Raw genomic sequence first — 16349 nt, forward strand, 5'->3', positions numbered from 1 at the left:
GGAACGAAAAGTAAGACAAACTGATTAGGCTAGCAGTTCATTAAAAGACAACTTTCACAAAAGTTTCTTCAATTGCAGGTTTTTATAGAAGTGTTTAAAGGCCCTATTTCTCAAAAAAACACCCTCGCTGAACATGATCAGAAAAGTTTAGTGATATTTTGGCCAGAATCTTTTTTTATACACGTCTCTTAAGTGTAGTCAATCAACTAAACATGTTTGGTTCCTGAACTTAGTTTCTTTAGCTTTGCCCTTAGCTTAACAGATTATACTCAAATTATTATAGATTATAAAATGCTAACACATCTTAATAAATGACACAATGCCAAGGAGGAAAGACATCAGCGGTGATCTTAGAGAAGCAATTCACCCCAAGGTCAGATTGTGCAATGCTCAGAGAAATCTCAGTGAAAATCTCAGACTCTACAGGCCTCAGTTAGCATGTTAAAGGTTCAAGTTTATAATAGTACGATTAGAAAAAAAAAGGCTGAACCAGTATGACGTGTTTGGAAGGGTTAAAAGGTAAAAGCCTCCACCTTTTAAAAAGAGCATGGCAGCACAGCATCTAAACAAACCACAAGACGTCTGGAACAATGTCCATTGAATGAAAGAGACCAACGTGGAGATGTTTGGCCATAATGCACAGCGCTACATTTAGTCAAAACACAGCATATCACAAACACACAAACACCTCATAACAACTGTCAAGGACGGTGGTGAAGGGGTGATGATTTTGGCTTGTTTTGCAGCCACAGGACCTAAGCACCTTGCTGTCAATGAGTCGACCAGGATCTGCTCTGCATACCAATCTAGTATTCTAGAGTCAAAGATGTGAAGTCATCTTTCCAACAGCTAAAACTTGGCCAAAATTAGGTCATGCTACAGGACAATGATCCCAAGCACAGCAGCAAATCTACAACCAAATGGCTGAAAAGGAAAAGAATCAAGGTGTCATGGTACTGCCAAAGTCCAGACCTCAACCCAATTGAAATACTGTGGCACGATCTTAAGAGAACTAAACATACATATATACACCCACAAACCTCAATGAACTAAAGGAATGCTGTAAAGAAACATTCCTTCAGAACAATGTGGATGTGGTTACGGCTATTAAAGGTGGTTCTACAAGCTTGGGGTGTACTCAGTACTTAGTTTTTCCATTTCCATTTTTCATTATTTAATTTCCATTAAATAAATAACAGTGGAATTCGTCATGTGTTGTTCTTCTGTAGGGGGTCTTTATGTTTAAAGGTTGAATAGACCTGAGGTATCGGGGAAAAACGTGGAAATCAGATTTTTGACTGAACCCTCACTTCCCCTGAACCATCAGTCGAGATGAGTGGTAAAATTTTTCAGAGTCCCTCTCAGTTCCTCTACCTGCTTCTGTCTTGCTGGTGAAGCCTGCAGCCTGCTTTATGGCAGCGGCGGTGAGTGCCAGGCCCCGGCTCTTCTTCAGGCCATGCTGAAGCACTGCCTCAAACTGGGCACACAAGCATATGACTCTGCGGAAACACACACGCATGGGAGTCAGCACACACTCACAGGAACAGATGCGTCATGGCAATAGTTTATAACAGAAGCCCACATCAAAATGCAATGGATTGAAAAAAAAAAAAACACAAATGAAAGCTGCTGTAACAGCGGCACAGCGCTCCTAGCACTCTTCAGACCATTCCCATTTTTTTCAAAAAGTGAAACACATGGAGTGCTGGCATGGGTGTTTGTTAGTATTTGCATAGGATGAACAAATAAATGAACAAACAAATACAAGATGGCAACAAACTGATACAAGTTTTGCATCAGGTTGATATTAGCATAAAATGTTGGATCTGGTTCTGCTACATCTGCTAACACACGCCTGCCCTGGCTGGCATCACACTGACTTGTAGGGGAAGAGGGAGAGTCAACCAACCCACCCAGAAAGAGCGAAACCAATTCTTCTCTCTGGGACTCCCAGACATGAATAGCCGTGGCATCACCAACGATCGAGCTAGAAATGTCCTGGCGATAGGGCCAACACATAGATGGCTGAGCCATGATGAATGGAAATTAACAATAGCAGCTCTCTCTTATAGTTTCACTCTTTGCCAGAAATTGCAAGACTTCTGGGTGGACATCCTAAGAAGATTTTTTCCCCAAAATGACTGAACGTAGTTTAAAACCGGAACCTTCTGTAATTATCTTGAGTGTCAGCGCATTATTCACATGTAAGGAGCAGTCTATGTCGTCCTCATAACAACAAAATGCATACTTTTATTTTGTAAAAACAAAATGAGCTGGTTCAATGGGCTTGTTGTCACAAAGCAGCTTTGCAGAGATCCAGGTCCGAGCCTGTTTTGAGCAAGCCAGTGGCAACAATGGCAAGGAAAAACTCGCTCAGATCAAGAGAAAGAAACCATGAGGGCAACCCATCTTCCTCTGGTTTATATCCTTCATTGAGAAATCTTAATCAACAAGAAGGGGATCTGTTAGACTCCTATTAGACTATACGAATGCATCTCAGTGGAAATCTCTTAAGTGGAAAAGGGTGGTAGGGGTGATGGTGGGAGTGGGCTGTGTGTATGTATTTAGTTTATTATGGCTTTACCTAGGGCTGGGTGATATGGTAAAAAATCTATATCACGATATATTATTCATGATACACGCTATTTAACATGATACATGTAATCACAGACTAAATACATCAGTAGAAACAGATTCTTAAAAAACACTATACTCTCCGGTACTAAGTACAGTGATTTGTATTCAACGTCTGCTGCTGCATCTAATTAAAACCAGTCTAATTGCAGCATATTGTGTCATGATAACAAAACTATCACAATATGATAAAATATCCATCAGAGAATATTAAAACAAGAATAGATCTGATCCAGTCCTGCAAGATATCTAATCTGAAACAGCACACTGGCACTGTGTGATGTATTGCTGTTAGCTGTGCGTTTCTTCATGTGGAGCACTCAAGAGTTTGGGTAGATTGAGCATGATGGCCTATTTAAGCTGCTCATCTTTAGAAAAGGGCTCCCTTTAAAACATCTACATTTACATTGATGATATTTAGCTGACGCTCTTACACGGTTAGTCATGTTACAGAGGTGGGCCAGTGTAGTTTTAGGAGTCTTGTGCAAGGACTCTTATTGGTGTAGTGCAGCATAGTCAGACCAGGAATCGAACCCTAGTCTCCCACCAACTACACAGTAAAAAGCAGCTCCTGTCCAAGTTTCAATAGGTAAAATATTAGACCCGTATCAAGAATCAAGGTTTTGAATCTCATCTTACCTGCTATCAGAGTCTGATGCGATCTCTTTTCGTCCTCCAAAGCGGATTTGGCACTGCATAGATTTTCAACATAAATAATATTTTATTCAATATCTTACATAATCATTTGATTATCTTTACACAAATAGAGCAAATCCCAGATATGATCATATGCCTTTAGAGGAGTTATGGTTCTACATCACAGATCACTGTCCGCACCTGTTTAACTGCGTCCAGCAGTCTCTCTAGAAGGTGTTGTCTTTTCAGGTCATTTTGCTGTGTGCCTAAAAGAGACAGAGACAAAGACACTGGATTTAACTGCACAATCATGGCTTCTCAGAAAGCAAGTTTATGTGCTTCATACAAACTGTCTAAGTGTCGATGAGCATATAAGAATTTTATATATACATTTTAGTAGGGATGCACCGATCTGATATTAGGATTGAATATCAGTCCTGATATAAAAACATTAGCTGGATCGGATATCGGATAATTAGGCCGATCCATAGAACTGATCCATTCACTTTAATTTGTTGGTGTAAGACTGCACTAAATGTGCAAATAAATAAATGACAATTTAGTACATTTATATCTATGTGTTAATTTGTTATATCATATAAAGTAATATTTAAGACAATCCTGAAGTCTTTTCCACTGGTGAGGTATATGGTTTATTAATTCAGCAATGGTATCAGACTGGCATTGGGTATCAACCGATATGCAAAGTTTATGTATCGGTATCGGAACTGAAAAAGCCAGATCGGTGCATCCCTAAATTTTAGTATTTAAAAAATAAATAAAATAAAAAACACTTTTAAAGGGGATAGAAAAAAAAAATCTTCCTTAATTTTAACAGAAGTCAATGTAGAAAGATTTTATTCCAATTCACTGTAACTATTGGAGCATTTTTATTGGTCTGTTCATTATTAGATTTTGACACAACGAAACAAGCAACACTCAGATTCATATAATATCAGTAAAAGTAAAATGCAAAGGTTCTTCTGGGACAGTGGTGATAATTATGTAATTAACCTTGAAGTGCATAAAAAAGGTAAATAAACAGCTTTCTTTGTTTTAGGTTTAAATTGAATGCTTAAATGAAATGTTTTATCCATTTTTACGTAGAAGTGAACCATATTAAGCTTAGAGTTCTTCAAAAGAACACATTTTCCTTTTTGTAACCAACTGAGAAACGCTGAAAAGGACAGTGATTAAAAAAATAATAAAAAACATAAAACACTTCTTACAGAGCCAGTTTTGCAGACGCGGATTAATCCCTTTAAAGCCTGATCCAGATCATGCAAATTCTTTAAAACTGCAGTGTTTGACTTTCTAACTAAAACATACAGAATACAGCATTGTTTGATCCCTTCGTAAATTCGTATAAAATATATTTTTCAGGTGCATGAAAAACTAATACTCATATATATTTTTATTTTGAAGATAAATAATTATTCAGTGATCACACTGATGCAGCACGGGTGTCAGAAACTCAAATATGTGCCAATTAGGAAACACTTGGCTTTTAAGGGCTAGGTTTAGGCTTCTGTTCCTACACTGACATGACACACACACACACACACACACACTAGTTCAAAGCCAAAGTGAAAGTAAGCAGACTTTTCTTCGTTTACTTAATTTGACTTTAACTAACCTGCAGTCTGTCTAACACGTGTATTCCTCACCGGGGCACTTTTGAGTCGTGTGACAGCAAGAGTCAATCTGTGGTCAAAACCAAAACCAGTAACGTTAACTAACACTGCAGTGGCACGGATGTGGTAACAGGGCTAATTTACTTAGAGCAAAAAATAGGGGCCTGTCTGCTTTCTCTAAAACTACCCCAGTCTCTCACTCTCTCTCTCTCCCTCTCTCTCTCTCTCTCTAACTCACTCACCGTTCATCCTGTCAAGCCGAAGGAGAAGATGAAGCTCTCCCCTTTATCAAACGGCATGAATACAGGCTTCCCTCCTAAGGTCCGATGTTTGATTGTTTTTTTTTCCAGCCAGGGTCCAAAGCGTATTTCCTAACCAGATAACTTAGCTACATTTTAAAGCTGTATAGCCTGCTCTCACCCCCCCACGGAATCCGCGGTGTTTAGCTGAAGCTCAGTGAAGAGAAGGCGAAGGAGGAGCTGGGAAACTGACCAGGCTAGCTCGTTAGCTGACAACAGAGACCTGTTTAGACACTAAAACCCGCTTTAAAAATATGTTTCGCCAGTCACGTTTATAGGCACACCGTGCAGCAAGGTAACCAACATCTTGTGAAGGTTGTCCACCGTTATTTTACTTGCTAAACTAAGTTAAGCGGTCTTGTGCCAGCAGGAGGAAGCTAGCCAGCCTTCAGCACTGCAAAACGTTTCAGTTTGTCTCAGTCACGTGATGCAGCGCCACTGTCATGTGACCAAATCCAGCGCCCACGTATATATTATTAATAATAAATCTTTATTGACTTATTTATTTATGTATTTAAGTATACCTTATATATATTTGTTGTTAGTCACTGTTTGTAGCCTGAAGACGTGGCTTTAACAAAAAATTAACGCGTATTATAAATGCTACATAAATGCTAGCTATGTGTTTGCTTGCTGTTACCGTTCCCACAAAAAGGGGTGTTCACTACCATCAGACCGTGCACTGTCGCAGAACGTTTCGCAGGCGTGTGTGGGAAAACGCGTTCAAATACACATGTTGTACACATTGTTTAAAAGTTCTTCTTTCCCCAAACGTACAAACATGTTTGATATTTTAAGATTTTTCCGTTTGATTTTGATTGTAGGCAATGTAGCAAACAAGTAAAAGAGATTTAAGATGTTCATAGATTAGCATTACCCTCATAGCTTCAAGGCAAAACTTTAGCACTACAATTGAACTGCACTCTCCAAACAATGTCTTAAGCAATCTACATTTGAGATTGTGTAAATCATGATTTTTCTGTGAACTATTTCCTTTAAGAGACCATGTCTATATAAGATAAACTACAGAAATGACACATTGTCAGATTTATAAATGCTATATTGTCAGTTTCACAACACAGTAAATACAGTTTATAATCATTAAAATATGACAACATTCAGAAGGTGATCTCAGTACACAGTATTTTCAGTTTGCAGCATATTTAATATATACGTCTAAAGTTTACTAAAATGCAATCTCCTGAATCTACACGATCCTACATCATAAGAGTTCTGCTGTCCGTTTACTTGTTTAGCTGCTTTTAGCGATGCTGTGATTGATTTTATTCATGTGGTATCGTGCATATTTGAACTACTTCATACTACTTTGTTCAGTGTGGTGATTATTACAGACTTTAGCTCAACCCCTGGTCTGTCACACCAGCACCTGAAGATGGAAGAAGCTGAAGAGTAACGGATCAGGGCTGGAGCTGAACTTTACAGAGGTGTGGTAGGACTGCAGTCCATGTGCTCAGTGAAACAGGTAGGCTATATTTAGAGGTGGGTAGAGTAGCTTAGGCCCAAACTCTAGTAGAAAAAGAAAATAACAACTTGAGTACAAGTTTCAGGTCAAAACCCTTAGGTATAGTTACTGAGGTACTTCTAAGGACACATAGCATCTTAGTATATTTAATATCTATCAATATGGAAATTGAAGTTTGTTCTTTTTGGCCTAAAATAAAATGCTAAACCTCAAAAAGCAGATATTTGACTGATTGCTCAGTAGTAAACATGCTGCCACCAGCATAGACATACATGACATTAAATTCATAAAGTAACTGATAGCTAAATGGTAATCACTAAAATGCAAAAAACTGAAAGTAATCCATCAAAATTTGACTTAAGTATGTATAAGCCATTGGTATCACCCCCACCTCTGATTGTACAGTATGCTCATGTGCTGTTGAATGTAAAAAAAAAAAAAAAAAAAAACAATGGATGCTGTCAGTGTGTCATTTGTCCTGCAAGATAGCCTCTGAGCTCATACAGCAGCAGTTGTCCACACGCCTAATGTCACCCCCTGTGTGTACTGCGTACTGCAGTTGTACGTCTGCACAGTCTTGGTGGTGACCAGCACGGTGGTGCCCTCCTCAGTGGAGGGCAGAGGGAGGTTGGAGTTGTAGTGAGTTGGGGTCAATCCCTCTTCTACATCCAGCGCAGATCCGTCTACATCCTCAGACTGCTCGGTCATGTTAGATCCTCTCTCACTTTCAGACGACACCTGTTCTTGAGCTGCTGGTGAGAGTATAACAGAGTAATGAATCACTGTGATCTCAGTGCTGATTAGGGTAATGTATGCATGTAGCTTACCACCTTTGCACATACATTATTTATATACATGCATAGCACGTTTTAACACATCACATGTACTGTAAATACAGAGTACTGTAAAATACAGAAACAGTCTTTTAAAGTTTGCATGCCCTCTAGTCGAATGACACATGTTGATTTTCTGAAGGAAGCAAATATCGCTGCTTTCCAATGAAAAACATGTAGCTCCATTTTTGTGAGTTTGAACCCTGTAGCTGCTCTGTACACTGTGTAGCTAATTCTGGATGAATGGACCAATAGAAATGTTTTACATCACCAGCAATTAAATATAGTAATTATGCTTTAGAATCTGTGTCTCTGTAGAGGAGGGGTTGCCCAAACCTGTGGACAAGGCTGTATGTATTTGGCAACAATGTGGTATAACTCTTATTCCAACTGTTAGAAAATCCGACTACATTGTATATCTGAATCAGTACTGGCACATGTATAAATGTAGAAAAGACAGTAAGGACAGTAAGAGTTTATTTACTTAGTAAAACACTGAATATTAGAATATTAGAATAAATACTCATAACATTCATACAGAAAGTCGTGTTTTTCCATCACTGTGTTCAGTAAAGCATCTGCAAAGCTCCCCTCATGGGAGTCTAGTATTATTTATAGTCATCATCCAACACCTGGATGTTAAGTCAGGTGAGCTGGTGAGGGAATTCAACAAATTCACACGCTGGCTGGCTGAAACCTTGTAATCTGACAATGTTCTTCACACTAGCTCACAAGATCTACCTGCATCTGCTCTAATTTGATCTGGGGTTTTACAATAGCCTACATAAATGGTTTAAAATAAATAACCATTTAAACCATCATTTTGTAGGTGTCTAAAACCTCTGCACAGTACTGTGTGAGTATGTGTGTGTATGGTGTATACATACAGCACATGTATATTAGGGCTGCACAATATATCGTTTCAGTATCGGCATCACAATGTGGGAACGTGTGCAATAGTCATATCGCAGGGCATTTTTCTGTTTAATGCAAAAGGCAAATTTACACTACTCTACTTTGTCTACCAGAGACAGATTACATCTGCCCAATATCATTTATTTTACTACAGTTTTAGATACATAGAGTGCATTATTAATATCATGACATGTTGGATTACTGACTTCTGGTGATTTTTGATGAAAATTCCTGCATTTTTAATGTATCACAAACAGCAAAATATCACAATGTCAGTTTTTTTCCCAATATATATATATATAGATAGATAGATAGATACAAAACATATTATGTGCAATACTATTCAAAACAATAAACAATATTGTATACCCTTATTAAATGTCAAATGATGTTCTGAAGCCAACAAGACAGAGCATTATTTATGAGGACACCACTACAGTAAAGTGTATGTGGAGCACTCTATACCTTTAGCTAGAAGGACGTGCTTACAGGCCTTTCTACGAATGACCTTCAGAATTCCCGTCAGCACCATGCAAGTACCGAGGAACACGAAGAGCACTATGAGGATTATACGCACATTCTCACCAGCTTCATTCCTCGATGCTGTGAAAGACACAAAGACTCACCATTCACACCATCATCATTTCTGTCCTATTACTTCACTTGATCACTGATCAATGTAGAGCTGGCCATTAGTGACATCTGTCTAAATTCATGTAGTGTGTATCGACATTTATTTATCCCCTCCAGATTTCTTGTATTTTTGCATATTCGTCACATGTTACTGGCTTCAGACACATGTACAGGTACATGGATTCAGATACTACATTATGTAATAAGACAAGAACCCCAGGACCACTAAACAGTTTTAAATGATCATGTTGTTTAGCACCTATATCCCCCCAGGTGAAAGCATAATCACATTAGCAGTTTGCAGAATCAGATATAAATGAATAGACAGTTTAATCCTTCAAAGGGAGGAAGTTCTACGCAAACTTTAGCCTAATTCATTGACGCAGCCACCTGTCTGTCAAGTCTGTAGCTACAAAATCATTTCTCAGTGCGTGAATAAAAATACTTACAGGAGGAAGTCCTACAATATGTGGCGCAAATAGCTGGAGGAGAGTTGCATCTGCCGGAGCAGAGCTGACAGCTCTCCATAAGACCATCATAATAATAATTCTGTTGACATTTGCCCTCAGCTACGGCAGTAATGTAGAGGACAAGCCATAAGTAGAGGACCATCTTTCACAGAGAGCTGTGAATCGATCTTATTCGAGAGCAAGCAGCATTTATTATTCCAGTATGTAAATATTCGCTGAGGAAGGGGAAGTCCCTTTACAGTCGAACAACCTCATCCAAAAGTTCAGGTTTTTAAACCCGAAAGATGTGTGAGTGTATAGTCTCATGATTACTCTGCTCTTTTCTGCTTTTCATAGTCACAGTCTCATAATGATTCAAAACACAAGAGACACTAACTAATCTATTGTTAAACTGAATTACGTACAGTCCGAGGTGGGTAGAGAAGCCAACACCCATACTCTTTAAAAGCACTGTTGTCAGTGAAATGATGGGTGCATCCCATTTGCCTACTACACACAAATGCTATAGGGTATATACTATGCTATTCTAACAGAAAAAGATGAAGCCATTACCATTGCAAGATACAACTCCAGCAGTTCCTTTCAAATGTTTCCAGACATGAGCAGCTCCTCCCTTTCTGATTTGCTTTGCATTGTGGGACAATAGTGTCCATGCCCATACTCAAAAACCGACCGGTTGTAAGTATGCATTACGGATTTTTGAATATACTCAACTCTGACACTTTTATCTATACTACCCGTTAAAAAAACTAGCTGGTATTACTAAGTAGTGCAAAATGTCTAAGGTAGGAATAAAGCATACAGTGCTGTGAATTACTCTGGGACATATGGCACTTTCAAGCATGAACTACCTGTTTAAGTTCTTACCCCAGCATCTCAATGGGGCCCACTCCAAAACCCTTAATTTTCAATGGTGAACTTGCTCTTGAGCTCTGGGTCATTGTCTTGCTACATAATCCAATTGTGCTTGAGCTTCAGACCACTGACTAATGAGCGTGTTGAGTCTCCTGCAGGATTTTGTGGTAGAAAGCAGAATTAATGCTTTTGTCAACTATGGCAAGTTGTCCAGGCTGCATTAGTTGGACTGATGGTATGATGTTATTACTATGGGATGCAGTGCTAGCTTTGCACCAGATATAGCAGCACATTTCAAGTCATCAGTCCACAAAAAAAAAAAAAAAATTTAAATGGCAAATGTGGAACACGTTTACATGTTCACTATGGTTAGCTGGGTTCTTCTGTTATTTCCTGGATGTGCTGCACTCTTAGAAGAAATTGGTGGCATCTGGCAAAATTCACATGGGTTAACAAACACCCTCCCAACAGTGAAGTACACATGGCCAAAATTGTTGGTACCCCTCAGTTAATGAAAGAAAAACCCACAATGGTCACAGTAAAAACTTGAATCTGACAAAAGTAATAATAAATAAAAATGCTATGAAAATTAAACAATGAAAGTCAGCCATTGCTTTTCAACCATGCTTCAACAGAATTATAAAAAAAAAACAAAAAACCTTGAAACAGGCCTGGACAGAAATGATAGTACCCTTAACTTAATATTTTGTTGCACAACCTTTTGAGGCAATCACTGCAATCAAACGATTCCTGTAACTGTCAATGAGACTTCTACACCTCCCAGTAGGTATTTTGGCCCACTCCTCATGAGCAAACTGCTCTAGTTGTCTCAGGTTTGAAGGGTGCCTTTTCCAGACGGCATGTTTCAGCTCCTTCCAAAGATGCTCAATAGGATTTAGGTCAGGGCTCATAAAAGGCCACTTCAGAATAGTCCAATGTTTTCCTCTTAGCCATTCTTGGGTGTTTTTAGCTGTGTGTTTTGGGTCATCATCTTGTTGCAAGACCCATGACCTGCGACTGAGAACAAGTTTTTTTAACACTGGGCAGCACATTTCTCTCTAGAATCCCTTGATAGTCTTGAGATATCATGGTACCCTGCACAGATTCAAGACACCCTGTGCCAGATGCAGCAAAGCAGCCCCAGAACATGACAGAGCCTCCTCCATGTTTCACATTAGGGACAGTGTTCTTTTCTTGATATGCTTAATTTTTCCATCTGTGAACATAGAGCTGATGTGCCTTGGCAAAAAGTTCCATTTTTGTCTCATCTGTCCATTGGACATTCTCCCAGAAGCTTTGAGGCTTGTCAACATGTAGTTTGGGAAATTCCATCTGTTTTCAACTATGGTGTCCTCCTTGGTCGTCTCCCATTAAGTCCACTTTGGCTCAAACAACGAAGGATGGTGCAATCTGACACTGATGTTTCTTGAGCTTGAGTTTACCTTTAATCTCTTTAGAAGTTTTTTCTGGGCTCTTTTGTTACCATTCGTATTATCTGTCTCTTTGGTTTGTCATCCATTTTCCTCCTGCGGCCACGTCCAGGGAGGTTGGCTACAGTTCCATGGATCTTAAATTTCTGAATAATATGTGCAACTGTAGTCACAGGAGCATCAAACTGCTTCGAGATGGTCTTATAACCTTTACCTTTAACATGCTTGTCTATAATTTTGTTTCTAATCTCCTAAGACAACTCTTTCCTCCGCTTCCTCTGGTCCATGTTGAGTGTAGTACACACCATGTCACCAAACAGTGACTACCTGTAGCCCTATATATAGGCCCACTGACTGATTACAAGATTTTAGACACCTGTGATGCTAATTAATGACACACATGTAATGACACACCTTGATTTAACATGTCCCTTTGGTCACATTATTTTCAGGGGTACTATCATTTTTGTCCAGGCCTGTTTAATGAGTTTACTTTTTTAAAATAATTCTGTTGAAGCACGATTCAAAATCAATGTTGGATTTTCATTTGTTCATTTTCATAGAATTTCTATTTTTTATATTATTTTTGTCAGATTCAAGTTATTTCTGTGACCATTGTGGGTTTTTCTTTCATTAACCAAGGGGTACCAACAATTTTGTCCACGTGTGTATGGCAATATCATGTGGGAAGGCTTTGCTTCAGCAGATGGTGCAAAATACAGAGAGATACTGCAAGGCAAATCAGCGAGATGACAGAAATAAGGAAGTATGGAATATTACAGAAAGCAGACTGAGTCAGAGATGACGTCTCAGCTGTGATAGCAGCTTTACCAGAGCACCCAAATTTCCTGAGGATGACCTTTACAGTTTTATTGTTCCACACAAGATTTGTCTTTCTGCTAGTAGAGTGTAGCAAATTCATTTGAATAAATAACTGTCACACGCAACCAGTCAGCCTAACTGTATTCCAGGGTCTAGAATATTCAAATAAACACTATATTTAACTGCATTTACTACTTAGAGAGCTTGTAAGCAGCACTGACTCACAGCACTGACATCATGAGAATACAACCACTGTTAGCGTATAGCATTTATCAGGGTCCTCAGGAACATCCACTTAAACCTGTCACACTTTTGTTGAATTCACTCTGCTCACTCTTAACCAACTGTCAAGTCAAGTCAAGTCATTCCTGGGCTCAATCAGTAAGTGTTAATGCAGGACAACAGTGATGGAGCTTGGATACACTAGTTCAGGGATGCCCAGTTCTGATCCTGGAGACTCTACATCCCTGGAGAGGTTAGATCCAACACACCTGGGTCTAATATTCTTTAGATGCTCTTGAAGGTCAGGTGAGTTGTCTCCATGTCTGCTCCTGAAGGGCTACCTTTCCTGCAAGCTTCATTCAGCCAACCAAAACATCTGAAGGCAGTAATTCGTTAGATCAGACGGGGTGGATTCGGGTAGGGATCCAAAGTCCAAGAATATAGCTCTCCTGGAGCAGGGTTAAAGACCACTGAACTAAACTCTGCTAGATCTCCAGAAGCAAGACACTAACCTATAGGCTATAACAATGTTCAAGGTACCAAGTTCATGCCAGAAGAAGACAGTAAAAATAACAAATATACTGAATTGAAATGCCAATCACTTCTATACAATATCATGCTGTAAATATGTTCAGCATACTTTATATATATATTACAAAGGCCATTTACAAAGTATTATAAATACGCAACAATAAAACACATCAGAAGGAAATCCACAGTGTATCCAAGATCATTCCACTTTAGTGCCTTCTTGACGGTGCACAGGTGCAGTTGCCCATTGCCGTGGAGACATGGCCAAGGATTACAACCAATCGGCGCTCTCCACTGTAGTGCAAAGTCTGCAAAGAATGTTGTAAAAGATAAGTTTTGTTTGATTCTCTCAGCCAGCCATTTGCAACCTTGGTGTGGAGCGCTGGTAATAATTAACATGGTCGCAAATGTGGCTTGATGAGTGGAATATATCTGGTATATGTGATAATGATGTACACTCTTAAAAATAAAGGAGCCCAAAAGGGTTATTTGGAATGATGCTAAGGGACACACTTTCAAAAGCACAAAAAACTACAAATATTCTTAAGACGAACACTGTGTGTGTCTTCACTGCATGGATGGGTTAAAGGCAGAGGCCTTTAACACAAATGGTGAATCTGGTTGTCTTTGCCTTTGAAATTTACAAGAATGTCCATAACTGCAATAATTCTCTATTTTTATAGTTTTTTTATTGGTTTCTCAAGAAAATCTTAGGCCACAGAGTAACTCTCATTTCTCATGCATTTTACCGCTTACAATAAACGACCAAAGATGATTAAGAAAAGCCTTCTGGGTCTAAAACACATTAGACGTTGAAATCTAGGAATAGAGAGAGGCTGATGTTAAGTCAGGAAAATATTACCAGGAATGGCGCTTCAAATCCTTCTTAAATTTGATGTTTTTGAGAAATCAAGAGACCTTTTCTGAATACCGTGAATGTCTGGTGAAGAGAGACATTTTTCTGAATGACGACTTATCATACCTATTTCTTAAGCCTATAAAAATATATATTTTTTATGTAAGAAGAATATTTTAAAATATTTCGTTTCATGCAGAACTTTTAGTCAAGTGCTCAGTGTTGTAGAAGAGTTGAGTCTTAGAACTCTACTTTCAAGCCCAACCCTTTAGAAACCTTTCTTTTTAAGAGTGTAGTGACCATTTTTCAAATGCTAGACTGTGGACGTTACCTGTAGGTCATATTGACAATGGTTCTCTGTTCACCGTGTTGGGTGAGCTCACTGGTCGTGAGTTCATATAAGTGACCATGGAGATAGAAGGCCGGTCTGCAGGGACTGACCCATTGAGGCCGTTTGGCCGAGGGTTCCCCACTTGCCCGCTGGATCTCCCGCTCTTCCTGAAGGAGCTCCTCAGTCCATTTGAAATACGGCTGGAGACTTTGCGCACAACGCCTGAAATCCCTTTGCTCTTTTTATACATTGTAATGTCATCCTCCAGTTCTGCAGGAGGCACCTCGATGTTACCAGTGTACCAGAACACCCACCAGATCAGGCTCAGGAAAATGATCACAGATCCAACGTAGATCAAGAAGTCATGGAAGAAGACGTTCCAAAACACCCCAGACAGGAGGATGAGGAGGCCAAATACATCGTGGAACACAGCAAACCAAAAGGCAAATTTACACCGACCGACTCCCTGAACACTTCTCTCCATGGTAATCTTTCCTCAGAGCTGGATATTTCCACCCTTTGTCCACGTGGAATATACCACTAGACTCCAACTTTATTGTTCAGAAATCAGAGATCAGGGAGAGCAGCCTCAGTGCTGTCGGTGGAGCTCTGAGGGAAACATGACATGTTCTGTAAAGGTGGTCAAAGTACACTGGAAGAGATAAACCTTTGGCAAGAACCAGCTGAACAAATTACACCTTTATCTTGCCTTAGAGCATCAGAAATATCTCTGCATGTACAAATGCTGATAGCAGGCCCTTTAAAAGACATCAAGAGAGCAAAATATGACGGGCAAACGTGCGTAAATGATAAGAATAAATCATAAATATCCTACTCATTATAAAAACTCTCGTCAACAGTGACAGTATGATCATGCTTCAATTTTCCCAAGGCAGCCAAAAATACTACTACCATTACTGCACTCGCAGAGATTTTGGTTTACAAGGCCGAGACATTACCCGCTATACTATGTAACTGACTTATTATTTGCACCCCACTGCCAACACTGTTTGGGTGTGAACCACATGTGAACAGAATGTGATGCTTTTATAAGGAGCTTATCCATGCTGAAACAGACCTTGAGGCTTCCATTGCATTTGCTTCCATTGTATTTTGCATTATTTTCTAATTTAATAAAATGTTGACATCAGCATAAAACCTTTAACCTCTTAAAAAACCTTAGCCCACCCACAGGCCACAAATCAATCACTGTGAATATCTAGCAGTATATCTGAAGCATTACAGGTCCAGTATAGACAGTCATTTGGGTGCCATATTAAAGCTTAGGATCTCTACTTTTCATTGATTTAGCCATTTAATCTTTAATTTCTTTCAAAAAAGAATTGCAAAATAATTTGTCCATGTGCCAATGTGGATGTAATTATACATCGATCGTACCGGCAGACTCAGGATTACGGTGATGTAAGCCATTATACTCTGAAATGTACAACTACTGAATTGCAATCAAAAGTTTTTCCAAACGGGATTTTTTTCCTTTCAGAATACGTCACTCATGCGCAATGGCCTTTCCCATCCACAGACACGCCTCACTGACAAACACTTCATACCACTGCATACCTTAGGTTGTCCCCTACAAAACGACACCAAATTTGTATCTTTCCTTCAATCCATTCGCTAGTAATCCTCATTTTTGTGTAAAGAGTGCTTGAAAAAAAAACATCAGTTTAAAATAAAATACGACGAATTCAAAAAATAATTAAAATATGATCCCCTTGGATCTCCACCCATCATCAGGAGATCAGAG

The 16349-nt window shown here is 39.1% G+C and overlaps 2 protein-coding genes across 3 annotated transcripts in view; both read right to left on the bottom strand.

Moving 5' to 3' along the window:
* The window catches only part of snx29 (sorting nexin 29), a 164471-nt gene extending 158869 nt beyond the window's left edge, over positions 1-5602 (bottom strand). The window contains exons 1-4 of the mRNA XM_072667776.1: positions 5147-5602; positions 3472-3536; positions 3274-3326; positions 1375-1499 (exon numbers count right to left, since the gene is read on the bottom strand). Coding sequence (XP_072523877.1) covers positions 1375-1499; positions 3274-3326; positions 3472-3536; positions 5147-5153 — 250 coding nt within the window. The 5' untranslated portion in view covers positions 5154-5602. The remainder of the gene's footprint in view (positions 1-1374; positions 1500-3273; positions 3327-3471; positions 3537-5146) is intronic.
* A 697-nt stretch (positions 5603-6299) lies between these two features.
* LOC140544173 (tumor necrosis factor receptor superfamily member 17) lies at positions 6300-9679 on the bottom strand. Of its 2 annotated transcripts, none has more exons than XM_072667581.1 (3): positions 9517-9679; positions 8900-9037; positions 6300-7435 (listed from the first exon to the last, which is right to left on the bottom strand). In XM_072667581.1, exons 1-3 carry the CDS (start codon positions 9677-9679, stop codon positions 7185-7187), a joined length of 552 nt encoding a protein of 183 aa, XP_072523682.1. In that variant the 3' UTR covers positions 6300-7184. The 2 variants fall into 2 exon arrangements, with proteins under 2 accessions (XP_072523682.1, XP_072523681.1); XM_072667580.1 differs by having other exon boundaries at positions 6300-7438.
* Between the last annotated feature and the right edge of the window lie 6670 nt (positions 9680-16349).

This window comes from Salminus brasiliensis, chromosome 22 (genome assembly GCF_030463535.1).
Source record: "Salminus brasiliensis chromosome 22, fSalBra1.hap2, whole genome shotgun sequence".
Taxonomy (NCBI): Eukaryota; Metazoa; Chordata; class Actinopteri; order Characiformes; family Bryconidae; genus Salminus; species Salminus brasiliensis.